At 36.4% G+C, this 27,017-nt stretch overlaps 1 protein-coding gene across 7 annotated transcripts in view; it reads right to left on the reverse strand.

Moving 5' to 3' along the window:
• The window catches only part of TRPM3 (transient receptor potential cation channel subfamily M member 3), a 584,594-nt gene that overhangs the window by 141,255 nt on the left and 416,322 nt on the right, over positions 1-27,017 (reverse strand). For all 7 annotated transcript variants that reach the window (XM_053574847.1, XM_053574838.1, XM_053574844.1 and 4 more), the window contains one exon: positions 179-251. In XM_053574847.1, the coding sequence (XP_053430822.1) occupies positions 179-251 (73 nt within the window). The remainder of the gene's footprint in view (positions 1-178; positions 252-27,017) is intronic.

A 27,017-nucleotide genomic window follows, 5' to 3' on the forward strand; every position in this document is an offset into this window, starting at 1 on the left:
ATCTATTATAGGAAAATTTAATAGCAATAACAGTGTTTTATACGAGAGGTCCTTAGGTTATCAATAACTTCATGTGTCATAGTATCATTTGGGATTATAACCACTATCAAAAGACGTGAGTTGCTATTAGCCCATTTAAATTATTCTTGTGTTTTCTGGACACAGAAAGTCATTTTACCTTTGAGTAAAGCTGTCAGGATAGCTAAATCAATGTCCTGGTGTCCTTCTGATCCCATCCGAAATACCGTAATCTGCAATTTGAGACAAGGTGACCATTAGCAATGTATTTTCCCCTGCCCAAAAGTTAAATCAACGCAACCATATCTGAACACAGACTATTTTACTATCGAACATAGATTGTCAATCTCAAGGCAAGCACAATCTCATTGGCAAGAATCCAATGAGAAGCCTCTGCAAATTCTTTAAGAGGAAGATGCTTCATTAACCTCCAAATAGAGACCTCTTCTAGTTGCATTGATTATGGTTACAGTCATATTGCCTCCATTATGGTCTGAATTATTGTGTTCCCCCCAAATTCATATGCTGAAATGTAATGGCCAATGTGATAGTATTAGAAGATGGGATCTTTGGGAGATAATTAGGTCATGATTAGCGATCATTATAGAATTAGTGCCATTAAAAAGGCTTCAAAGACTTGTCATCCCTGTTACCATGTGAGGACATAGCTAAAAGCTGCTCTTTATGGACCATAAAGCTAATTCTTATTTGCTGCCAAATCTGTGGTGCCTTAATCTTGAATTTCCCAGTGTCCAGAGTTGTGAGAAATCAATTTCTGCTTTTCATAAGCCACGTAGTTTACACTATTTTGTTTTTTTTCTCTTTCTTAAATTTTTTTTTCCTTTTATTTTTCTTCCTTTACAGTCACTGATTTATAAAAAGGTAGGAACAGAGATATAGATATATAGTGCAGTATTTCTAAAAGTTCTTTCTTAAATTTTTAAAAATTTGTTTCTTATTTATATGAGAGTACAAATTTTTAGGTTACATTGTTCTCATTTCCAGGGTAAAGTTCCATTTGTAAAAGAGCCCCTCACCCAGGGTTATACACCCTCATAATGTGCACATTAGGTGAGATCCCACCTCACGCCCTCTCTTCTTCTGCCAATCATCGTCCCCTCTCCCTCCCCACTTTGTTCTACCCCATAGACTGGACTATATTTGTGTTTTATTATTCCTATGAGAATGTAATTGTTTATATATTGATTTCATATTAGTATGGAGTACATTGGATATTTATTTTTCCATTCTTGTGATACTTTACTAAGAAGAATGTGTTTCAACTCCATCCAGGTAAATGTAACAGATATAAATTCTCCATCTTTTTAATGGCTGAATAGTATTCCATGGAATACATATACCACAGTTTGTTGATCCATTCATGGGTTGATGGGAACTTAAGTTGATTCCATGACTTGGCAATTATGAATTGAGCTGCAATAAACATTCTGGTGCAAATGTCTTTGTGGTAAAATGATTTTTGTTCTTTTGGGTAGATATCTAATAATGGGATTGCAGGATCAAATGGAAGGTCTACTTTTAGATCTTTGAGGATTCTCCATAATTCTCTCCAAAAAGGCTGTATTAGTTTGCAATCCTGCCAGCAGTGTAAAAGTGTTCCCTTCTCTCCATATCCATGCTAGCATCTGGTATTTTGCGACTTTGTGATGTGGGCTAATCTTGTTGGGGTGAGGTATTATCTTAGAGTGTTTTTGATTTGTATTTCTCTGATGATTAAAGACAATGAGCATTTTTGCATTAAATATATAGATTGCTTTGGGTAGTATGGACTTTTTAACAATGTTGATTCTTCGCATCCATGAGCAAGGTATGTTCTTCCATTTGTTGACATCTTCTATTTCCTTTCTCAGTTTCATGACTCTCTTTATAGAGCTCTTTTGCATGTTTTGTTAGATATATTTCCAGGTATTTCATCTTCTTTGGTGCTATTATATAAAAAAATAGGTTCTTTGATTTTTCTTTTCAGTTGTTGGCATATATGAAGGTTACTGATTTGTGGGTATTGATTTTGTATCCTGAGATGCTGCTATATTCCTTGATCATTTCTAAGAGCTTTGTAGCTGAGTCCATGGAGTTTTCCAGGTATAAGATCATGTCATCTGTAAAGAGGGAGAGTTTGACTTCCTCTGTCCCCATTTGGATTTCTTTGATCTCCTTTTCTTGCCTGATTGCAATGGCTAGGACTTCCAACAGTATGTTAAATAGCAGGGGAGACACTGGACATCCTTTTCTCGTTCCAAATCCAAATGGAAATGCTTTCAGTTTCACTCCATTCAATATGATATTGGCTATGGGTTTGCTGTAGATTGCCTCTATCAGTTTAAGGAATGTTCCAGCTAAGCTTATTTTCTTGAGTGTTTTTTATCATGAAAGGATGCTAGATATTATCAAAAGCCTTTCTGCATCAATTGAAAAAATCATATGGTCTGTGTTTTTGATTCTATTTATGTGGTGTATTATACTTATGCATTTGTGTATGTTGAACCAACCTTGCATCTGAGATAAAACCTACTTGATCCTGGTGTATAACCTTTTAAATGTGTCATTGTATTCTGTTTGCTAATATCTTGTTGAATATTTTTGCATCAATATTCATTAATGATATTGGTCTATAGTTTTCTTTTTTTGTTGGGTCCTTTCCTGGTTTGGTGATCAGGGTGATATTTGCTTCATAGAATGTGTTGGGGAAGATTCCTTACTTCTCCAGATTTTGGAAAAGTTTATGCATTATCAATAACTTAATGTGTCATAGTATCATTTGGAATTATAATGTTCCTCTTTGATCAAGTAGGTTTTATCTCAGATGCAAGGTTGGTTCAACATACACAGATGCGTAAGTATAATACACCACATAAATAGAATCAGAAACAAAGACCATTGATAGAATTCTGGTGTGAAACCATCTGGGCTAGGGCTTTTCCTTTTGGGGAGATTTTGTATAATTGATGCTATTTCATTGCTTGACATTGGACTATTCAAAATTTCTAAATCTTTCTGGCTGAGTTTTGGAAAGTATTGTGCTTCCAGATAGTGGTCCATCTCCTCTACATGCTGATATTTCTGGGAATAGAGTTTTTTGTAGTAATTGTTGAGACTCTTTTATATTTCTGTGGCATCTGTTATTATTTCCCCTTTATCATTTCTGATTGTAGTTATTAGAGATCTTATTTTTCTGTTTCTGGTTAGTCTAGCTAAGGGCTTATCAATTTTACTAATCTTTTGAAAAAAACAACTTTTTCACTGATCATTTGAATAATTCTTTTGCTTTCAATTTCATTTAATTTTGCTCTAATTTTGGTTATTTCTTTGCTTCTTCTGGGTTTGGTATTAGATTATTCTTCCTTTTCCAGTTGCTTGAAATGGCCCATTAGGTTGTTGACTTGCCCTCTTTCTGTTTTCATCTGTGACCCAACTATCATTCAGCATATGGTTATTTAATTTCTACGATTTTATTTGAGTATGAAGATTTCTGTTGCTATTGAGTTCAGCTTCTATTCCATGATAGTCTGAGAAGTTACAGGGGATAATTTCTATTCTTTGTTGAGGTTAGCCTTGTGTCCTAAGATATGATCAATTTTGGAAGATGATCCATGGGCTGATGAGAAGAATGTATATTCAGTTTTGTTATGATAAAATGTTCTATAAATGTCTGTTAATTCCATTTGGTCTAGGGTTTTGTTTAAATCCATTATTTTGTTGTTTAGTTTCCACTTAGAGGATCTGACTAGTACTGCCAATGGAGTGCTAACATCTCCAACTGTTATAGTGCAGAAGATATCACATTGTTCAGATCAGTTAAGGTTTGTTTCATATATCAAGAAGCATTCAGATAGGACACATAGATGTTAATTATTAAAATCTCTTTATGTTGTATGTTTCCTTTGAGAAGTATGTAGTGTCCATCTTTGTCTTTCATTATTTTGTTGGTTTGAATCCAAACAAACAAGATTGCAACCTCATCTTTTTTCTGCTTTCCATTTGCCTGGAATACCATTGCCCATACCTTTACCTTGAGTCTTGTTCTATCCTGTGAGGTAAGGTAAGTTTCTTGTAGGCAACAGATATCTGCCCTGAGTTTTTGTATTCAGTCAGCAAGCCTATGCCTCTTTAAAGGAGAGTTAAAACTAGTCACACTAATTGAGAGAATTCACAGATATGGCAGAGTTTTGGTTATCTTGTTTTTCAGAGGTCCAGAGCTCATTTTTATCTCTTTCGTCATTGTGGAAGCTAGACTTTGTTCTTTAATTTGTGGGTAGGTTTACTTTGGTGGTGTACTATCCTGTTGATTGTTATGAAAAATGGGTCTGAGTATTTCCTGTAGAGCTTGTCTAGTCATGGAACATTTCCTCAGCATGTGGATATCAGTGAAGTATTTGATGTCTCCATCACAAATGAAACTCAGTTTAGAAGGATATAGAATCTTGGGCTGGAAATTATTTTGTTTCTTTAACAGTTATTGGTCAGTTTAGATTTTTTGCCTCATCTTGATTTAATTACACATGTTTTCCTAGAAAATCAAACATTTCATTCTTATTTTCAAATTATCGGTATATTGTTGCTCATAGAATTCTCTTACTATTATATTTAAAAATCTCCTCTATGTCTAGAATTATATAACCATTTTTTCCCCATTTCTTTTTATTTTTCACTAGATCAAAAATCATGGTCATTTCAAAGAATCAGCTTTCCATTTTACTTTTCAGTATTATTGTTTAACATTTGGAGCTATTATTCTCTGATTTTCTAATTTTCTATTTATTTCCTCTACTTTTGCTTCTTTAGCTGTCATTTTCCTGGAATCTTAAATAAGTCAAATTATTGTTATTCTTCCTTACTTTTAATAAATGCATTTAAGATTTTGCATCTTACATGTCTTAATATGCATTTTGTCATTTTATGTATGTATTTATTTATTTACTTACTTATGTATAGACAGAGTCTTACTTTGTCACATGTGGTAGAGTGCTGTGACATCATAGCTCACAGCAACCTCAAATTCTTGGGCTCAAGTGATTTTCTTGCCTCAGCCACCCAAGTAGCTGGGACTATAGGTGCCCACCACAATGCATGGCTATTTTTAGAGATGGGGTCTCACTCTTGCTCAGGATGGTCTAGAATTCGTGAGTTCCAGCAATCAACCTGCCTTGGCCTCCCAGAGTGCTAGGATTATAGGTGTTCTTTTATTTTTAAATATATGCAATTTATTTATTTTACTTGAAATTTTGTTCTTAATATTACAGTGCGTTTGTATATATGTCCTATAAATACCCTAACCATATACATATATATCATATACATATATGTATATGCAGTTATTTCATATATATCCTAATACATAACATGTATTTTTGGATTCATTTATTTATTTTTAAGACAGGGTCTTGCTGTATTGCCTAGGCTGGACTTGAACTTGAATTCCTGGGGTCAAGCAATCCTCCTGCCTAAGTCATCCAAGTAGCTGGGATTATGGGTACAAACCACTGTGCCTGGCAACATTTTGTAAACATGGCATTTTGTTTTTAAAAAAGTGTGTATTCAAAAATATTTTAAAAAAAGAAAATAGTGTGCATTCTTTATTTTTTGGATATAGAGTTCAATGTATATATAACAGATTGCACTTAATTCAAATCCTCTATTTACTTATTCTCCTTTATATTATTTGTTGGATCCCAAGGGACATGTTAAAATCTCCTATTTTGATTATACATTTAAATTGTTTCTTAAAAATGAAGACTTCATTTTATGTGCTTTGAAGCTGTTTATAAATTTATAAATGTTTGTGACTATCCATGTTCTTTGTGGATTGCACTTTTTATCAACACATAGTATGTTCTGTTCCTATTTAATGTTGTTGCTTTATATTATTTTTTGTTTTATATAATACTGTAATAGCCATACATACTTTTTCGGGATTAGGTTATCTAGTTATTTGTCACTTTCCTGTGTCATTTCATTTTAGTATGTATCTTATAAACAGCAGGCTAGATTTTTCCTCTAAAACCAAATCTCTCTTAATTGCAGGAAAAACTCTAGCATTGTTTAATATAATTCCTGATTTTTTTATCTTATTTCTTCTATTTTATTTGATGTTTTCTATTTTCTAGACTTTCTTATCATTTCTCATCTACACTATTTCTTTCCTTTCAAAATTTAATGTATTTTAACAGGTAACATAATATATGCACAAATGGTGAAAATTGAATATATCCCTCCTGTTCTCAGTACTCTGGTGCCCCTCAGGGAAGCAAACCAGTATTACCAATTTTAAAGATGTTCTGTACAGTTGTAAACAGGTCTCCCTTTTACATGAGTGGTAGTAAGCTTTACAGTATTCTATGCTTTGCTTTTTCCACTGACAATTTATCCTGGAGACCATGGGCATCATTATTTCTTGTCTGCACAAAGTTCCATGATATGCATGTACCATGATCTATTTAACCAGTCTTCTGTTAATGAACATTTGGATCATTCTCAGTCTTTTGCCAAACACAGTTGAGTATGTGTATGCATATGGTTGAGTATATCATAGAATAAAATTTTTAGATATGGAATTTCTGGGCCTACTTACTCTAAGGCAGTGATTTTCAACCAGTGTGCCATGAAAAAATTTAAAGATAATTAATTAAATTATTTGTGAAAGAAGTTTAAAGCACAGTATAGATATTATTATTTTAATTCTTTTTTGATCAACATAATTTAAGTATGCTATGGAAGTTTAACTATAGGTTCAAGTGTGCCATTAGATAAAAAAGGTTGAAGGGGATTTCCTTAATTTATTACTATAATTTTGCTCCAAGGGCCCTCTTTTGTTCCCTGCCTTGTTTATTTTAATCCTGAATGGTAACAGAAATACTTTTAACTTCATAGTATACATTAATACTTTTCTCCTATAATAATTTGGAAACTTTAGTTTCCATACCTGCTTGAACACTCTGGAAATTATTCAAAATTTCTTGTCTTGGTATCCTTTTCCTTCTCTCTTCAAGTTTAACACATAGATGTCTGTTTAGGAAATATATTTGTCATTTTGTCTTTTTTGTGTCCTTTGAAGATGAGGAGCATAAAGGGAAATAGGTAGAGATACTCATTCTATCAAATCTCACTGATGTAAGTTTAATATACAAAATTTAAAATAAGATAGAAGTTACTGAAATAGTTATTTCACAGGTGATTTAGTAAAGTCTGAATTTTTATATACTATAAAATTGGTATTTTTAATGTGCGCCCTAAAAGTAACTTTCAGACTTGTTTGACATGGTTGGTGATCTTGTTAAAGCACTGTGAAAACAGGCAGATTAGAATGTTCTTCAAGACCCAGAAGAACAAACATCAAAACATTTTGTTTAAAAAATCCTTTCCCCTCAATTCAGTTTGATATCTTATATTTTGTGCTCTTTTGTGGTCAAATTACCTTAGCCTAAATGGAATTTTGATTTTCCTTTGGAGGGGAAGTGAAATCTTTCAAAGTTACACTGTCCCCCTATTCTCTGCTCCTCTGACCAGCCTGCCAACCAGCTTCTCTGCTTACATTCCTGATCCTAAAGGTCAGGAATCTGGGCAGCACACTTGTCACCCTCATCCCCTACATGGAGTTGATTCAAGTTTAACACTGAGTATCTTTTCTGTGCTAGGCACTTTTAAATAGCTGAAGACAGATCAGTGAACCAGACTGACAAAAAATCCCTTCCTTCATACAAGCTACATTCTAGAAATGGGAGAGAGGAAAGTAAGTAAAATTTATCATGTGCTAAATTGTGCAAAAGTCTCTACAGCATGATTTCTTCCCCCGCTTCTTCTTTCTCTCTGTCCTCGCTGCCATATCCTTTGTTTAACATCTTAACGATTATAGGAAGTAACTTATTGGACTTCATAACTCTAGTCCTGTTCTTTTCTTTCATTCTAGTCTCAATGCATCTATTCAAACCATCTTCCAAACCTGATCATATCACCCTCCTTAGGTATTTTTAGTGGCCTTTCTTATGGTATAAATCTAAAAATTCTTAGCAGGGCATTCAAAGACTGCCATTGTCACATTCACAGCCCTTTCCTTAGTTTTATTGTTTGCTGACTGCATTCCTGCATCACTCCCACCACCAAACCACCACTTGACCCCACCACTGGAGGCTCATTGCTGAGCATCTTGCTCCTTTCAGGGCCCCTGATATTTCTGACCTGTCTCTGGCTTTTGCTTGACATGTACATTTAAGAAGTCTTCTATATAACTATGATCAAAAATTCACTTTTCTTTGTGACCTATTATTCTCTAAGACTCTCTAAAATACCACTTTCACCCTTCATTTCTTCCTATTTGCATTACAGAGAGGTTTATCTGCAGGCAGGAGTCCTAGTCCTTGCTCAGTAAGCATTTATTGAGTGAGTGAATTATTACCAGTGGGTGTGTTTGGGAGACTGATTTAAAGAAAATAAAAAATTAAAAGTAGGATATTCCACACAAGAATGAAAACATAGCTGAAGTGAATGGGTGTATTAGCTCACAGACCACAAATTTGACATAAATGTAAGAGTCAATTTTAAGAAAACAAACATTATTGGATAGCAAGTGGGCTGAGTTTTAGACATATATTGAGACTTGTTATGATATGATATTTTTGAGATATAGTTAGCCCCAATGAACCCAAAAGCATTTTTCACCCAATGTTTAAACTTTGGTTCCATGTAGATTAAGCCATTCTATAGAAAAAAATTCAAAGCAGTAATATATGACAGAAACATGAAACAGAAATGTGGAAATAGAATACTTCCACTTTTAAAATGGTGTCATAAGAACAAGCTGGTCTTGCTCTCTCCCCATCCCCAGAAAGCCAAAACCAAACATACAAGGCCTAGATTTTTACCAGAAGAACATGGATCTCAAATATAAAGGTAGGTCAGATCCTGGAGCCACAGAGAATGTACAAACTCTGAGCAAATGATAGAACTGGACTTCCACATTTGTGATATCCTCCACTTCATTCTACCCAGCAACAAGCACGGAAAATTTTCTCCAAATTCATGGTTTCTACACTGGAAAAAGGAAGATTGAGGAGTTCAACCATCTTTCCCACCGTCTCTGGCAGGAAACTTGTCCTTGCCTTAACCCATAGGAAACATCATGAATGCTTGAAGGGAGAAAAATGCCTGAGGAAAGTCAGAGACAAAGAGGGAAGATGAGACTATCATCACTAGCTTTGGAAACTCTGCTCTGTAACTCAGCCAAAGGACACACAAAATCAGATGGCTATTTGGCAGCACCACACTGTAAGAGGAATGTTTCACAGATCCCTTGGGCATGAACCCCTAGCTAGTCTTCCCATACTGCTGTATAATCCCTCTGGGACATCTCCCATTTAGGACAGGCAGCTGCTTTGAACATTTATTAGAGTCCAGGTGAACCTGGGCTTAAGGTACCACCTACAGCTGAAAGGGAGACAGTTAAACACAACAATTAAAGCAAATAGACAACCTTCAGAATGGAAAAAGAAATATGCATGTTACAAATCTTACAAAGGTTTGATAACTAGAATCTACAGAGAATACAATCAACAACAAAAAAAGAGCAAACAATCCCATCTATCACAGGACAAGAGATGTGAACAGAACCTTCTCTGAGGAAGACAGACGAATGGCTAACAAACATATGAAAAAATCCTCATCATCTCTAATCATCAGAGAAATGCAAATCAAACCCCCCTGAGATTATCACCTGACCCCAGTGAGAAGGGCCCACATACAAAGTCTTAAAGCTGCAGATGCTGGTATAGATGTGGAGAGAAGGGAACAATTTATGCTGTTGGAGGGAATGCAAACTAATGTAGCCTCTATGGAAAGAAGTATGGAGAATCTTCAAAGAACTCGAATTAGACCTTCCATTTGATTCTGCAATCCTCCTACTAGGCATCTACCCAGAAGAAAAAAAATCATTTTATCATGAGGACATTTGCACAAGATTGTTTATCACAGGTCAATTTGCAATCACTGAAATGTGGAAACAACCTAAATACACACCAATCTAGGGATGGATTAACAGGCTGTGGCGTATGTATACTGTGGAATACTATTCAGCCATAAAAAGATGGAGACTTTACATATTTTGTGTTAACCTGGATAGAGCTAAAGCACATTTTTCTTAGTAAAGTATCATGAGAATGAAAAAATGAGAATATAATGTACTCAATACTACTAAGAAGCCAGCAGATGATCTAATACAATGCCCACATAAGAGAAAAAAATCAATTCAATTCACGTTGGGGGGAGGGGGACTCAGGGAGGGAGGAGAGAGGAAGAGGGAAGGGGATTGGTGTGCTCTCACTTAATGAGCACAATATAAGGTTATATGGCACACCTTTTGGGTATGTATCACAAATACAAGAAGGACTCTACCTGAAAAATGCAAACATTGTAACCTAGTTGTTTGTACCCTCCCATTAACCTGAAATAAAAAAAAAAAAAAAAAAAAAACAAAGAAAAAGAAAAAAAAAAAAAGACAGGCAGTGACTTAGGGGTAAAGATTTGGCAAACAAATATATTCAATAAAATCAAAAATAAGCTGGACAGAGAAAACTGGAATAAATAACTAGTCCTTCAATACAAAGACATAGGCATATATATCCAGAAGAAACGAAAGCAAGAAAGAACCATGACTTCCCCAAAAGGGCAAAGCAAAAGTCCAGTGACTGACCCTAATAAGGCAGTGATTTATGAGTTCTCTAGCCAAGAATTAAAAATAGCAGTTTTAAGAAAAACTCAGTGATCTCCTAGATAACCCAAAAATGTAATTCAGAAATTTATCAAGGAAATTTAACAAAAAGATTAAAATAATAATAAGACAAAACAGAAATTAGAACTGAGAAATATATGTGCTGAACTAAATAACTCATCAGAAGATCTCAAAGCAGAATGAATCCAGAGAGAAAAAAATCAGTAAGCTCAAAAACTGGTAATGTGAAAATATACCGTCAAAGCAGAAAAAATTGAAAAGAAATAAAGACCACCTAAAAGAAACATAAAATTACCTCCAAATCTAAGAATTACTAGTGTTCCAGAGGGAGCTAAGCAGGAGGAAGAGGTAAAAATCTTATTTAAAGAAATAATAACAGAAAATTTTCTAAAATTTGAGAATGGTATAAATATTCAGGTATAGCAAAGCCTGAGAACAACAAACAGATTCAACCCAATAAGGCTATGCAGAGGCACATAATAATCAAGCCTCTTAAAGAGAGGCTTCTAAAAGCAGCAACAGAGAAAGCAGCAAATAACATATAAAGGAGCTTAAATTTATCTGGTAATAGACTTCTCAACAGAAATTATATAGTCAAGGAGAGAGCAGAATAACATTTTCAAAGTGCTCAAAGGAAAAAATTGCCATTAAAGAATACTGTAACCAACAAAATTGTCCTTCAAATATGAAGGAGAGATAAAGTCTTTCCCATGTAAATAAAAGCTGAGAGAATTTACAACCACTAGACGTGTCTTAAAGAAATGCTAAAAGGAGTTCTTTAATCTGAAAGATAAAAAAAACACTAATGTGCAAAAAGAAAACTTTCTCAGGTACATAACCCACTAGTACAGTTAAGTACATGAACAAATACAGAATACTCTATTACCATAATTGTGATGTGTAATCCATTCATAACTCTAATATGAAGCCCAAACTACAAATCTACTAAAAATAGTAATACTTACAGAAAACTATTAAGAGTTAGGTAATATAAAAATATATAAATTGAGACAACTAAAAGTCAAAATGTGAAGGAAATGGAATGTTTCATCAGCACTTGGAACATTCTCCAGAATAGATCATATCTTAGGCCACAACACAAGTATGAAACAAATTCAAAAAATATAAATAATAACATGTATCTTTTCTGACTGCAATGGAATAAACCTAGAAATCAATAACAAGAAGAATCTTGGAAACTTCAAAAATGCATGGATAGTAAACAACATGTTCCTGAATGACCAATAGGTCAACAAAGTAATTAAGAAGAAAATTTAAAAACTTTTTGAAGTGAGTGAAAATGAATATACAGCATACCAAAATCTATGGGATATGGCAAAACCAACAGTAAGCAGGAAGTTTATGGCAATAAATACCAATATCAAAAAGTAGAATGACTTAAAATAAAGAATGATACATCTTAAGGAACTAGAAAAGAAAGAACAAACCAGTAATTAGTAGAAGGAAATAATTAATAAAGATCAGAGCAAAAATAAATGAAATTGAAAACAAAAACCCCAGAAAATATCAGTGAAGCAAAATGCTTTTTTTCTTTTTTCAAGATAAACAAAATTGACAAATCTTTGGTTAGCCTAAGAAAAAGAAGAGAAGACTCATACAAGTACGATCAGAAATGAAAAAAGAAGATAAACAACTGAGACCTAAGAAATACAAATACTCATTAGGTACTATTATGAACTATTATGAACAACTACAGTACAACCTTTGTAATTGGCCACCTTCCTACACCTCCTTACGTTGACCTAATTTTCATAGACCAGTCATACCACATGTACATATCAGTATATTAGGCCTAGTTCGTTATGTTGACTACTTCCACATGTTGGTCAGTTTGTTACAGTCTGTTGGGTGGTCAACTTACAGAGGTTCTACTGTGTATGCCAACACATTGTAAAACCTAGAAGTAATGGATAAATTTCTGTACTCGTATAGCCCACCATGATTGAACCATGAAAAAAAAGAAAGACTCAACAAATCAGTAATGAGTAATGAGATCAAAGCTGTAATAGAAACATCTCTCATCAAAGGAAAGCCTAGGAGCTGATGACTTTATTGCTAAACACTATCAAACACTTGAAGAAGGATTAATTTCAATCTATTCAAAGTCTTCAAAAAAGTTGAAAAGGAGTGGAGCCTGTGGCTCAGAGGAGTAGGCGCCAGCCCCGTACGCCAGAGGTGGTGGGTTCAAACCCAGCCCCAGTCAAAAACTACAAAAAAAAAAAAAAAAAGTTGAAAAGGAGAGAATATTTCCAAATTCTTTCTATACGACCAGTATTACCCTGATTTTACAATCAGAAAAAGATGCAATTAAAAAAAGAAAAAAGAAAACTAGAGGCTAATATCACTGGCAAATATAGTTTCAAAAATCCTCAACAAAATACTGACAACAAAATTCAACAACATATTACAAAGATCATTCACCATGATCAATCCCTGTGATTCATCCCAGGGATGCAAGGATGGTTCAATAATATAAATCAATAAATGTGATACATCACATTAAAGAATCAAGAACAAAAAACACGTGATTATTTTAATAGATACCTAAAAAGTAGTTGATAAAATTCAACAACCCTTCATGATAAAAAACCCTCATCAAAATGAGGAACAGAAGGAACATACCTCAAAATAATAAGGGCCATATATGATAATCCCATAGCTAACATTCATTTTACTGAATGGAGAAAAATTGAAGACCATTCCTTTAAGGTCTCAAACAAGACAACCGCTTTGATCAGTTTTATTCACTGTCACACTATAAGTCTTTGTCAGAGTAATTAGGAAAGAGAAAGAAATAAAGAGCATCCAAATTGGAAAAGAAGATGTTAAATTAGACTTGTTCATAGATGACACAATCTGATACCATCCAAAATCTAAAGATTTCACAAAAAAAGATTAGAACTGATAAATGAATTCAGTAAAGTTGTAGGATACAAAATCAACATACAAAAATCAGTAATAGTTATATATGACAACATCAAACAATCTGAAAAAGAAATCAAGAGTGCAATGCTATTTATAATAGCTACAAAAACTATAAAATACCTAGGAACCAATCTAACCAAAGAAGTGAAAGTTTTTACAAAGAAAACTATAAAACTCTGATGAAAGAAATTGAAGAGAACATACATACAAAAGGAAAGATAGTCCATGCTACTGGAAGACTCGGAAGATTGGAAGAATTAATATTGTTAAAATGACAATAATATCCAAATCCATTTATAGATTCAATGCAATCTCTATCAAAATATCAATGACATTCTTCACAGAAAGAGAAAAAAAAAAAACGCTAAAATTTATCTGGAACTGCAAAAGATCCCAAATAGCCAAAGCAATACTGAGAAAAAGAACAAAGCTGAGGAATTACATTACCAGATTTCAAATTATACTACAGAGTTCTAGTAACCCAAACAGCTTGGAACCAGCATAAAAACAGATACATAGACCAATGAAGCAGGCTAGAGAACCCAGATACAAATCCATGCATTTATCTTCAACAAAGGGGCTAGTGGCATGCAATGGGAAAGGGACAATTTTTTAATCAATGGGGTGGGAAAACTAGAGAACTCTATGCAGAAGAATGAAAGTAGACCCCTATCTTTCATCATACGTAAAATGAAATAAAAATTTATTAAAGAGTCAAGTATAAGACCTGAAACTATGAAACTACCAGAAGAAAACATTGGGGAAATGCTCTAGAACATTAATCTGGGCAAAGATTTCTTATAAGACCTAATAACACAGGAAACAAAGCAAAAATAGATAAATGAGATTACACTAAGCTAAAATGCTTTTGCACAGCAAAGGAAATAATCATAATCAACAAAATGAAGATACAGCCCATACGTGGAAACATTTGCAAACTATCCATGTTACAAGGACTTACTAACTAGAATAGATAAGGAGCTTAAACAACTCAAGAAGAAAACCCAAATAATTTGATTAAAAATGGGCAAAAGATGTAAACAGACATTTCTCAAAAGAAGACCTGCATAAGGCCAACAGTTATACAAAAAATGCTCACTATCACTAATCATCAGAAAAATACAAATCAAAACCACAAGGAGATATCTTACTCTAGTTAAAATGACTTGTATAGACAGGCAATAACAGAAGTTGGCATAGGGGCGTGGAGAAATGGGAACTCTTGTGCACTGTTGGTGTGAATGTAAATTAGTATAGCCATTATGGAGGTCCCTCAAAAAACTAAAAATAGAACTGCCAAATGACTTAGCAATTCCACCACTTTCCAAAGGAAAGGAAATCAATGTATCGAACAGATATGGGCACCCCCACATTTATCACAGCAGTATTCACCATAGCAAAAACACGGAGTCAACCTAAGGGGCCATCAACAGATGGATGGGTGAAGAAAATGTGGCGTATATGCAGAATGGAATATTATTCAGCCATAAAAGAAGGAATTCTTGCCATTTTCAGCAACATGGATGGTGGTGGAGGCAATTATACTAAGTGAAATAAGCCAAGCACAAGAAGACAAATATCGTATGTTCTCATTCATATGAGGGAGCTTAAAAAGTGGGTCTCATGAAGATTGAGAGTAAATTAGTGGTCACTAGAGGCCAGCCAGAGTAGGTAGGAAGGAGAGATGAAGGGGAAAAACATTAGTAATGTTATTACTACTTAATTGTATACTTAAAAATGGTAAAGATGGTCAATTTTATATGCATACTTTACTTTGATAATCTTTTTAAAAAGAAATGCAGAAATGATTTGGGGGAAGTAAATGAAGATGGTTTAGCTCATTTTGGGGGAAAGAAGTAAGTATTTTCACTACATAAATAACAAAATAGAGTAAATGTGCTTGAATTAATCATAGAGTTTTCATTTCTAAAACCCAGCAGGTCTTACCATTAAACAAGGAGAGGACATGAGAAAATATATTAAGAAAATTAAATCGAGCCACTTCTAAGACATCTATTAATTAGTTGAATTTGTGTTTTATATGCATTTATGTCACAGTAAGAAATGAATCTGAAAATAGATTTGGTGATTGAGAAGAGGTTTTGAAAATGAAAATAACCGTGATACTAGACTGAAAAACATCTATACGCTGCAAGGACATTTTGGCTTTATCTATCAGAAATAAGAAGGAACACTCCACAATCATTTCATGCTGTGTTAGATATAAGGGATGATATTCAGGTTTGACAAATGGTGTGTAACATTGTCTGAGAATTTCAGAAAAGTACCATAGCTACACAACAGATAATCAACAAATAAGGTTCTTATGATGATCTAATAATTTATGAAATACACCTGTGATAATAACAATAGGTTTAAGGACACTAAAAATGCTACTTCTGGGGCTATCATAAAAGAAACATCTCTGAAATGTTTCCTATTTGTCTATTTAATTTCTTAACAGAATCTGGCAATGTGTTTCCTGAGGATAGGAGCAAGAGAGGAAGAGAGTTAGACCCAAGAAATAATTCAATCAATGCAATTCAATGACTTTAAAGAAACACCAGTTTAGGATAATATTTCCCTGATGAATCATTAATATTCAAAATAATTTGAAATAATCAAGTGATTAATAGAAAATGCAAAAGCTCAACTTCATCAAGATATGCAATGATACAAGATTATTGAGAGGGATTCAAATATGAATCCGATTGGTGATAAAAGGTCTTCAGCAGATAATAGCTTTAGTTTTCTCTTTCGCATAATCAAAGGTGCCTTGATACAGGAAAGACAATAATGCAACTTGATAAATGGGGTACTGTGCATCTAAAGCATACTCATGTTTGGTTTCTAGTCTTTGAGAAAATAAACTTTCTTTGGTTGGCAAAATTCTAAGTTAATATTTTGCCAAAGGGACAGACTTTGAGAAATGGATGTGCTGATTTATATAAAGGAGGGAAGAAAATAGAGAAAATCAAAGGAATTTCAGATACACCTGGAAATGAGCAAACAAAAGATTAGTGCAGAGTGGTACAAAACTTTTTATTAGAAATAATATCAAATAAGTTTAATTACTTTTACTGAGTTTCGTGTAAACCATCTACTGACTTTCTGTGGAATATTTTTGAGCAAGTCTCATAGTTCCATATTGAAATGAGTGACTAAAAAGTGATGTTGGGGAGATAGAAATGGGGTGAAATTAATATAATTTCAGTATCTTCTATAAGATTTTCATGTGTGAATTTACACATAAAATACGTGAAAATTTTTCTTTCAAAAGGATATTTTATTCTATGATGGACTTCCCAGTTTATTTTAAAGGTGTGTTCTGTTGGCACACAATTTGATCTAGGTTACTTTCAGTAGTAGGTTGTCTTATAGACTGAAGCACCACAAACTTACACTCTTTCAAGGGACCATTGTGAATGAACAGCTGGACAACAAGGAAGAGTGCCAGCGAGTGGTAGGGCCTTTTCTTTTGACTCTAACCTTTGACTACTTTTTCCCTTTTTTTTCTCTAGTATTTAAGAATACTAGAATTTGTTTCTCCATCCAAGAAATGCAATTCAGAGGCCAGAGTCCATGGTTCCAACACAGAAAAATTTTTTTTTCTTATTACAAAAGTAGTACATGTTTGTCATTAAAAACTGTAGAACATTTGGAAACATTTAAATGAAAAATAATTTATAAAACCCCAAGTCCCACTCCAAGATACTACTGAGGATATTTGGGCATATTTCCTTCAAGGCTCTCTCTTTTTCTTTTCTTTTTTTCCCTCCAAAAGCAGAATCTGTGTGTGGGGAGAAGGGAGCATACTTGTGAAATACTAGTTTGTAGCCTCATTTTCTTTCCCATTTACAACCAAGCCCTTTCCTATATTCTTGGGAACTCTTCAATTTTTAATATTTTCAAAATATTTCATTCAATAGATGTATTATAGTTCACTTAGTCAACACCCCAACTGTAGGACATTTGCATTCTTTCTAAATGTTTATAAATAACAGTGTGATGAACATTTTCATGTATGAATTCTGTCCTATGTTTAGCACTTGGCTCTTGGGATAATTCTCAGAAATCTTTTGTCACAATTTGCCTTATGGCTAGAAATGAGTAAGTTAGCACATAAAAGTGAGTTAAGTAAAGGGAAGCTTGTGTTGTTTTTGAATCAGATTTGCTATGGTGGCACTCCACCTCCATTAAGGAAAGACCCAGGGGGAGTTGACAGGACCAAAAGTTACAGGTAAACATAGGCACAGGTGTGTGCTGAAGATGCAGCCTTTACAGGTGGAGGTGCAGGAGCTTTGCCTAAAGTCTGGTCCATCCCATGTGTCCCCCTCTATTTGCATTACTACCAAGCACTGGGATAAGTTTAAGCTCTTTTTTCTTTTGAAAAAGCTGATTGACCTCATCACTCTCTCTCAGTTTCACTTTTTTGATTTTTCCTTTAACTCTTTCAATGCTGCAGAAGTTCCTGCTAGTGTTGGCTTATATAACTTGAGGGTGCAAAAGAAATCTTTCAATGATAATGAGGTTTGGGGACCTTTTTGTGTGTGGAAAACACATATATCTTATTACAGTAAGAACAATTTTTAGATGTGGGTCAGTAACTCCACCAAGGCTCCCTGGGCCTGTGATTGATGTATCCTTCATCATTGAAAGACCACTTTGTGATCCTAAGCTGCTGATTTTTGTGATGAGGGCAAAAAAAATGGGCATAGGCTAAGACCTCTTAACTACTAATTTCATGGGGAAATTTTATTGGGGCTTTCTAGGGGGTTGGAACTGGATGACAGCCTGTCATCTACTATCTCATGGTTTCAGTTCTTTTCCTGACAACCAATGTTACCTTTCATTTATTATATATGTCATGTACCTCACTGGATGCCAACGTGACAGATGCCACAGGTCCAGCAGCAGTATTTCTAGAAGCTTCCTTATATATTTCATAGCCGTGGCTAGCAGAATCAAGAATATTTATTACTTATCATCTTGTCAGCCAACCAGATGGTTGAAAATTTAATTTGACTCAACATGATATTTTTCAACTTGGGGAGGCTATTACTAGGTTTATGTGCATTCTTTCCTATATTTAAAAAAAAATAAGCAGACATCCTTCTGAGAGGAAATACCCAGAACTACAGATAGTTCTTCTAGGCCAATAATACCATATGAACTTTGTATTAAATTGTAAAAATTTTCAGACTTTTTTTTTGGTAGTTTCATCTTATTTTTTTTATCATTATAGGCATAAAACTAAATTTTTTTTGACTTCCCTGTCCTATTTATCAGGACGTTGCATCATTTGGCAGTCCAAGCACTCCTCTGAGAAATGATCACCAGGGGCGAGATTGTCAGGAAGGGACCATGAGGAGCTACAGAAAAGTTTTCTCTCCTTCCTACTGAAGGTGGTCCAGTTCCCCTAGTGACAACCTTATTGGCACTTTCTACGGTTGGTAGACTAGGAGCTTTTGGTTTACCTCTCTGGGAACCTGCCCACCAGGAGGTCACAACACCTGGTTCAGGGCCAATCTCACCCTTCTTCAATCTGAGCAGGGCAACTCCGAGTCTGGGCCAAAAGAGACCTTTCAGGGGAAGAAGAATAACAGTTTAAAATTTTTTTATCACCTTAAGAAAAAATATGTCTTACTTCTCTTTTCCTTTTTAATTTTGAAGAACACCAGAGACAAATATCTAGAAGGTAGGACACATAAGTTGCCAAGGACAGGGGATCTGCCTCCTTCCGGGTGGTTTCTGCCCTTGCCTGGTGGAGCGGCCGAAGAGAGCTGCTTAAACAGTGCTCTTTGGAGCCCGTGAGAGATTCTGCTGTAGAGGTTCCGGGGAAATGTTTTGGAAGAAAATGCCTGTTTCAGCCCTATGTCACCGCCTTCAGGTTCCTGGGTTTGCTTTGTGGGGCTGACAGGACGAGGTCACGTTAGCATGGCAGATGGCCGGTGTTGAAAGAATCTTCTCGTAACCAGCTCACTTCTCTGAATCTTGGTTTTACTATTTTTAAAAACCTAAGTTTGACCAGGTGGTCACGGGGGCTCTTTTTAGCTTAAGGGGCCACATGTGGTTTTATTTCATTCTCAGAATGGCAGAAAAATCAGCTTTAAGGCTCGTGTTCTGGCCTCCTAGCTGATATATTAATTCCTCAAAAGTATCCATAAGGAGGGAGCTTGGTTTTCATGGATGGAACCATCTGAAAACCTATTTCCCTTTGCTATCTTGAGTATTCTGTTAATTACATTAGGACAAATCACTATTTAAAAAACATTCCCTTTTTATGGTGCTGGACCTTGGCACCCTCATCTCTGACTCATGCTAAGCCTTTTACACATCCAGCTCCTGTGCTTTGGAATTAGTTGAGTGGTACAAGACAACCCTTCCCCTGCTCAGGAAAACCCGCCGCTGTCAGGCTTATATTGTCCTGTCAGGGCCCACGGCCCGGGACAACACTCAACCCCCTTACTATAGACACTGTCATTTTCGTAGTCTACCCCTGAGTTCTCCTTTTCCATAGCCACCATGCCCCTCCTGACACCCAGACACATTTTAAGCTCCAGCTCGCAGAGGGAAGACTGCGTACAGTGCTTGAACTTTGAAATCATAATACTCAGAAGTAAATCATGCCACTTTCTAGGTGTGTAACTAGGCCATCTACCTAAGCTTTGGTTTCTTCCTTTGTGAAAGAGGGATAACTCTTTATCTCAGGATTATTGCAAAGCCTTGTGTGAGATCTTTTTCAATTATACAGCACAGTTTCTAGTATCTAGCATGGTCCCAGTAATTGTTAATTCCATTTCTGTTTGCTGTCCTTACTAAATTTTCTGGGCATGTTCTCTCTCCCCCACTGTGGTGGCTTTGCCCTATCTGCTGTCTCTGCTGGTGTGTGTTTTTCCTAAAGTTCAGGCTAACTCTGTGCTCCTTGCTCTCCGAGGCCCAGTTCAAATGTCATCTACTGCACACTCATCCTGGTTCTAATCATCCTGGTTCTAATCATTCTTTGCCTGGGTTAGGTGCCTGGCATCTATGTTTCCTCTGAGCTAAATGAATATACCGCTATCACACCATAAACGTTCCAACATCGATGAGACAACACTATTACTAAAGGTTGCTTATTGTGTATTTACAATACGCATTGTGCAAACATGACAACCTCACAAAAATCTTTTTCCTAGTTATTTTGTTATTCCCATTTCATAGCTGATGACCTTGATAGAGGTCAGATACTACATGGAAAAAAATCATACGATTAGGAAAGCCTGGGGTGCATTTGAGCCCATACACCCTGGCTCAGGGCAAGTTATCATACTGCTTGTCTGCATCCTCTGATAGCCTCTGATTTCTTGGAGGGCAAGGATGCCTCTTCCATCTCCTCGTCCTGTTACACCGCAGTGTGGTTGGCACATTGTGGGTGCTCAGTGAGTGTCTGTGAAATGAATCCTCCATTCTCAGACCAAATCTGGCCTGTACTTTTCCAATGAGTGATGTATGTGATACTGAACAGTGCTGATTACATTCAGGTAGGACAGGACAGGAGGCTCAGTTGCCCTGTGTCTGTCTCTGGTGCCCATGTGTCTCCGTGTTATTTTCCATGCAGACACTAGTCAGCCTTCCTTCTGACATCCACTCCTGGTCTCACCAGCAAAGAAAGGATAGGCTGCTTTGGAGAAGTCAGTTCACACAGGGTTAGGACTCACTTTTTCAGGCTAATCATGAAAAAAAAAAAAAAGATACCGTCATTTTGTTAGGAACATCTCTGCGTGGTCATAAGAGCCAGTATTAAAATAAATTCCTAGCCTGAGAAAGGAAAAGAAAGAAAAGCTTCTGGGCTGCTTTGTGGATATGTGTGCAAACCCACATTTGAAGAACATGCTGGATCGATGGCAGGACATTCTAGAGTTTGTGTCTGACCCAAGATAATCCTAAATTTTATTTGACTTAAAATACTTGAAAGCATTTGCAAGCAAAGATGCAAGATGATATTTTAATATGATGAGCATTGTCTTAAACAATGACAAATAAAGGAGCAAAACACAAAGACCATTTCTTAGAAATCAAATCCACCAGACCCTCCCCTGCCTTGAAGCTGGCACGCCTGCCAGGGGCCTCTCTTTTGTCCTTGTTCCTGTATGTCTGGCCCTCAGCCCCACGGGCACAGAAAACCCCTTATTTATTTACACAATGCCGAGCCTGGAGATGCTGCCTTTCCCCCTTCCTTTTTGCAGTTTTTGATTTCAATCGGTGCTCTCTCCATGGCTTTTTTCTGGGGCCTCTAGAGAAGAATAAGGAACAAGCAGTGTCCTTTGTCACAGGACAAGAATGGCAACATAAAGGGAAACAAAAAGCTGCCCTGGTGGGCTTACCCCTGAAACCAGCCTGACAAAGTCAAACTAAAACTGGTGGGAGAATGAAAGTCTTCCTGCGCCACCCCATTTTCTGACCTGACAATGGAAAAACATGACATTTGTTAAATGATAAAAGGGACTATTCCTCTAGGGCCTCCAGACTGTCTTATTTTCCCAATGTACAATGAAGTTTATTTTGAAAAGTTTTCTATTCTTGAAGCTCAGATGGGATTGATTCAAAAAAAGAACAATTCAGTTTATCAGCTCTATTGTTTCTCTCTAAAGCCAGGTCGTTCCTCTCTCTTCCTTAGGCCAATAGGGCCATATAACTCTGTGTATTCTGACACCGATGAGTTTATTCTCATGGTTGCCCATTGCACAAGTCACAATTGCTGACTTCTCCATGATCAAAATTCTTTGCATAAAAATGACAGGCTAAGATTTGGGGATTGTTAACTTTTCATTGAGAGTGACAAGGAGTGACAGCTTTGTTCCCAAGAGGAGCAAACCTTCTCTGACTCTCCTAGCATTGGCTTTACTGTGTTCCAATGTTACATGTAGGAAATTAAGCGGACCTCTCTGGCACTTGTTAGGAAGTTTCAAAAAGAATATTCACCAGGATAATTATCACTATCAGTAGTTAATATTGTTAATGGTTCTTCAGAAAATTCTTTTGGTTTCTCCCTTACATCGAATCCAGAATTTGAGAGTTTCTCACAATCCTCAGGTCTAAGCTACCACCCTCTCTCCCAGATTACTGCAATGGCCCAGTAGGTAGTTTTTTAGCTCCTATCCCGGTCTCCTCTTCAAGTTGGATTCTCCACATAACAGCAGAGTTTTGAAGCAAGCAGCTATGGACTCAAGCTGCTGATGCCAAAGCCTCTGTTCTGCCTCTCTGTAGCTGTGTTTACCTTAGGGTAGATTCCTTGCCCTCTCAAAACCTTTATTTCTTCAACTAGAAAATGGAGGTTCTCACTCTAATTGTTTTCTGTTGAAAGTTGTGAGATAATGCCCATTAACTAAGTTGGCATAGCCCCATCATATGGGTGCTAGTGTTATTAAATTCCACGGTAAAAGAGGGTGAGTTTTGATTTGACACGAAGTCTGCAGTAATATCTAGAAAATATAAAACTTATACATAGAAAACAAACATCTCCAGGAGCAACAGAAAACATATATCCCCAGGAGCAACACTCTCTGGTTCAAGGACCCTAGGTGGTCACAAAAAGACCAGGAATTAAGTACTTGAAGGGAAAGAGGGAAGCGATGTATTCATAGTTTATTTTGTTTGTTTCTCACAGTTAAAGCCCTGTAAAATCACAAGTAGTCTATGTAAATCCCCATGTATATTCAGCAGTGGCCAAACATGACCTCTAGTCATGAGCAGCCTAAAACTATTTGGGGAGGAATGGACTCAAGTATTGTCAATATCAAGAAGCTGTGATAAAAGCCACAATCAAATTATAGCTAGAAAAATAATTTAAGGGCTAAGGAGATAAAGGTCATTTCTGCCTGGAGTGACATAGAAGATTTCACAGAGAGGAACAAGGTTTGCTCTGGACTTTGGGGACTGTATTAGAATTTCAATAGGGGAACTGGTGGTGGGGAGGAGCAAGAAGAAGAAATGATAACAGAAAAATAAGAGAAAAGAAAATAAGAGAAAAGAGAACACTAAAAAATTATGTGCAAATACTCGGTTTGCTGGAGGGTTGAATAAAGGAAAAACAACTTATAAAGAAAGGTAAGAAAGGAAGATTGGGACAGGCTACAGATGATCTTCCACATTGAGGAATTTGGACACAATCTATTATATACTAGGCCTTGTGCTAAGCCCTTTCTTTTTTTTGCAGTTTTGACCAGGGCTGGGCTTGAACCTCTGGTATATGAGGCTGGCCCCTACTCCTTGAGCCATAGAAGCCACCCTGTGCTAAGCACTTTCTATATGCTACCTTGCTAAGGCTCACATCAACCTTATAAGGTTCAGAGACTGAATGAATTACCTGAGATCACTGAGCTGATAAGTGACAGAGTCAAGATTTGACCTTAGATCTGTCTGGCTTTAACCCATGCCTGTAGCAGGGGTTAATGCTCCTAGAATACTTCTAGGCTTTCTTACTAAAGTCAAATGCTGTCAATGGCAACTTCATCTTGGGGTGGGGATTGGAAGTGGGGCCCAGCTTCAGGGCTGCTGCACTAGGCTTAAGATGGATGATAAGGGCCTTGTTGGGGGTGGGGCATGTGATAAAGAGGTGGATTTTGTGTGAGGGACCACAAGAAGAATCACACAGGGAGTTGGTTGACTTTCAAGGATGGAGAGAAGAGAGGAATGAAAGAGGACACCAACTTCTTGGGCCACAGTGCTGAGAGCTTGATGCTATTCTTAGAAACAGAGACGTCAAGATTATGGGAGCAAAAGTGATGAGTTTATCCATCCTGTTGGGCTCAAGGTTGAATGGAAGCCCAGGGGAGGACCCTGGAAGGTAGGAGGGTGACTCAGATAGTTCTCTACCCTGTAGTGGAGCCAAAAGGAGCAGAGTCACTGCTGTCCACATGCCCTGGAAACCTTGCTGCTTTAATGGCGGGCAAAAGAAATGTGCTCCTGGGCGGCGCCTGTGGCTCAGTGAGTAGGGCGCCAGCCCCATATGCTGAGGGTGGCGGGTTCAAACCCAGCCCCGGCCAAACTGCAACAAAAAAATAGCCGGGCGTTGTGGCGGGCGCCTGTAGTCCCAGCTGCTCGGGAGGCTGAGGCAGGAGAATCGCGTAAGCCCAAGAGTTAGAGGTTGCTGTGAGCCGTGTGACGCCACGGCATTCTACCCAAGGGCGGTACAGTGAGACTCTGTCTCTACAAAAAAAAAAAAAAAAGAAATGTGCTCCTTGTTAGAATGCCTTTGAATAGAGGCAGGGGTGGGGGCATAGATTTTTTTTTTTTTAATTTCAATAGATTTAGGGGATAAAAGTGTTTATTGTTACATAGATGAATTGTATCATGCCAAAGCCAGGGCTTTCAGTGTATTGGTCATTAGAATATTGTATGTTGTATGCAATAAGTAGATTTTTATCCTTCGCCCCCTTTATACCCTTCCCTCTTCTTAGTTTTTAATGTCCATTATGCCACTTTTTGACAATATATATCCCTTGTTTAGCTTTCACTTACAAGTGAGAACATGTGGTATTTGTTTTTCCATTCCTGAGATACTTCACTTAGGATAATGGTCTCCAGTTCCATCCTAGTTGCTGTGAAAGACATTATTTCATTCATTTTTGTGGCAGAAATACTCCATGGCATATGTACACCCCCATTCTCTTTATCTATTCCTCAGTTGATGGGCACTTAGGTTGAGTCCATGTCTTTGCAATTGTGTATTATGCTGTGATAAACATCTAGGTATGGATGCCATTTTTTGTAAAATAACTTCTCCTGGGTAAATATCTAGAAGTGGGATTGCTAGATTGAATGGTAGGTCTACTTTTAGTTCTCTGAGGAATCTCCATGTTGTTTCCCATAGAGATGGTAATAGTGTACATTCCCTCCAACAGTGTATAAGGTTCCTTTCTCTGCATTCACGCCCACGGCTACTATTTTTTGACTTTTTAATAATGGTCATCCTGACAGCTCTAAGATGGTATCTCTAAAGTGGTTTTGATTTGCGTTTCCTTGATAACTAGTGATGTTGAGCATAGTTTCATATGTTTTTTAGCCATTTGTTTTCTTTTGAAAAAAAATCTTTTGATGTACTTCAACCACTTTTTTATGGGGTTATTTGTTTTATTCTTTTTGAGTTCTTCATAGATTCTGAATATTAGCCTTTTGTTGGATGTATAGTTTGTGAATGTTTTCTTCTATTCTGCAGGTTGTCCATTTACTCTGTTGATTATTTCCTTTGCAGTGCAGAAACTTTTTAGTAATAGATGAATTAAGTCCCACTTAATTTTTTTGTTGTTGCAGTATCTGCTTTTGGGGTCTTAGGTTGCAAAATTAGTGTACACAGACTAGTAACATTTCTATACACTACTAACAGTCAAGCTGAAAGTCAAACCAGGAACTCAATACCATGCATAGTAGCTGCAAAAGAAAACAAAATATCTAGGAACATACTTAACCAAGGAGGTGAAATAATCTCTACAAGAAATACCACAAAACACTGATGAGAGAAATCATAGATAATACAAACAAATGGAATAACATCTCATGCTCATGGATTAGAAGAATCAACATTGTGAAAATGTCCATACCGCCCAAAGTTATTTACAGCTTCAAAGCAATTCACATCAAAATACCAGTGTCATGGCCAGGAGTGGTGGCTCACACCTGTGATCCTAGCACTCTGAGAGGCCGAAGTGGGTAGATTGTTTGAGCTCAGGAGTTCAACCTGAATAAGAGTGAGACCCTATCTTTACTAAAAATAGGAAAAAAAAAAAAATCCTAGCTGGGCAGTTGTGGGGGGTGCTCATCATCCCCTGGGAGGCTGAGGCTGAGGCAAGAGGATTGCTCAAGCGAAGAGTTTGAGGTTTCTGTGAACTACAATGATGCCATGCACTCTATCCAGGGCAAGAGAGTGAGACTCTGTCTCAAACAACCAACCAGTGTAAGTTTTCACTTATCTAGAAAAAGAAGTTGTAAACTTTTTATGAAACCAAAAAAGAGCCTAAATAGCCAAAGTAATCCTGAATAAAAGGACCAAATATGAAGGTATCACATATAATTCAAATTATACTACAAGCCTGTGGTGACCAAAACAGGATGGTGCTGGTACAAAGGAAGACATGTAGAGCAATGGAACAGAATAGAGAAGCTGGAAATAAAGCCACATAGCTATAACCAACAGATTTTTGACAAAGCAGACAACAACATACACTGGGGAAAGGATGGCCTATTAACAAATGTTGCTGGGAAAATTGGTCAGGCACATGCAATAAAATGAAACAGGAAACTTATCTCCACGATATGCAAAATTTGCGTCACGCTG

Source organism: Nycticebus coucang, chromosome 2, assembly GCF_027406575.1.
Source record: "Nycticebus coucang isolate mNycCou1 chromosome 2, mNycCou1.pri, whole genome shotgun sequence".
NCBI lineage: Eukaryota > Metazoa > Chordata > Mammalia > Primates > Lorisidae > Nycticebus > Nycticebus coucang.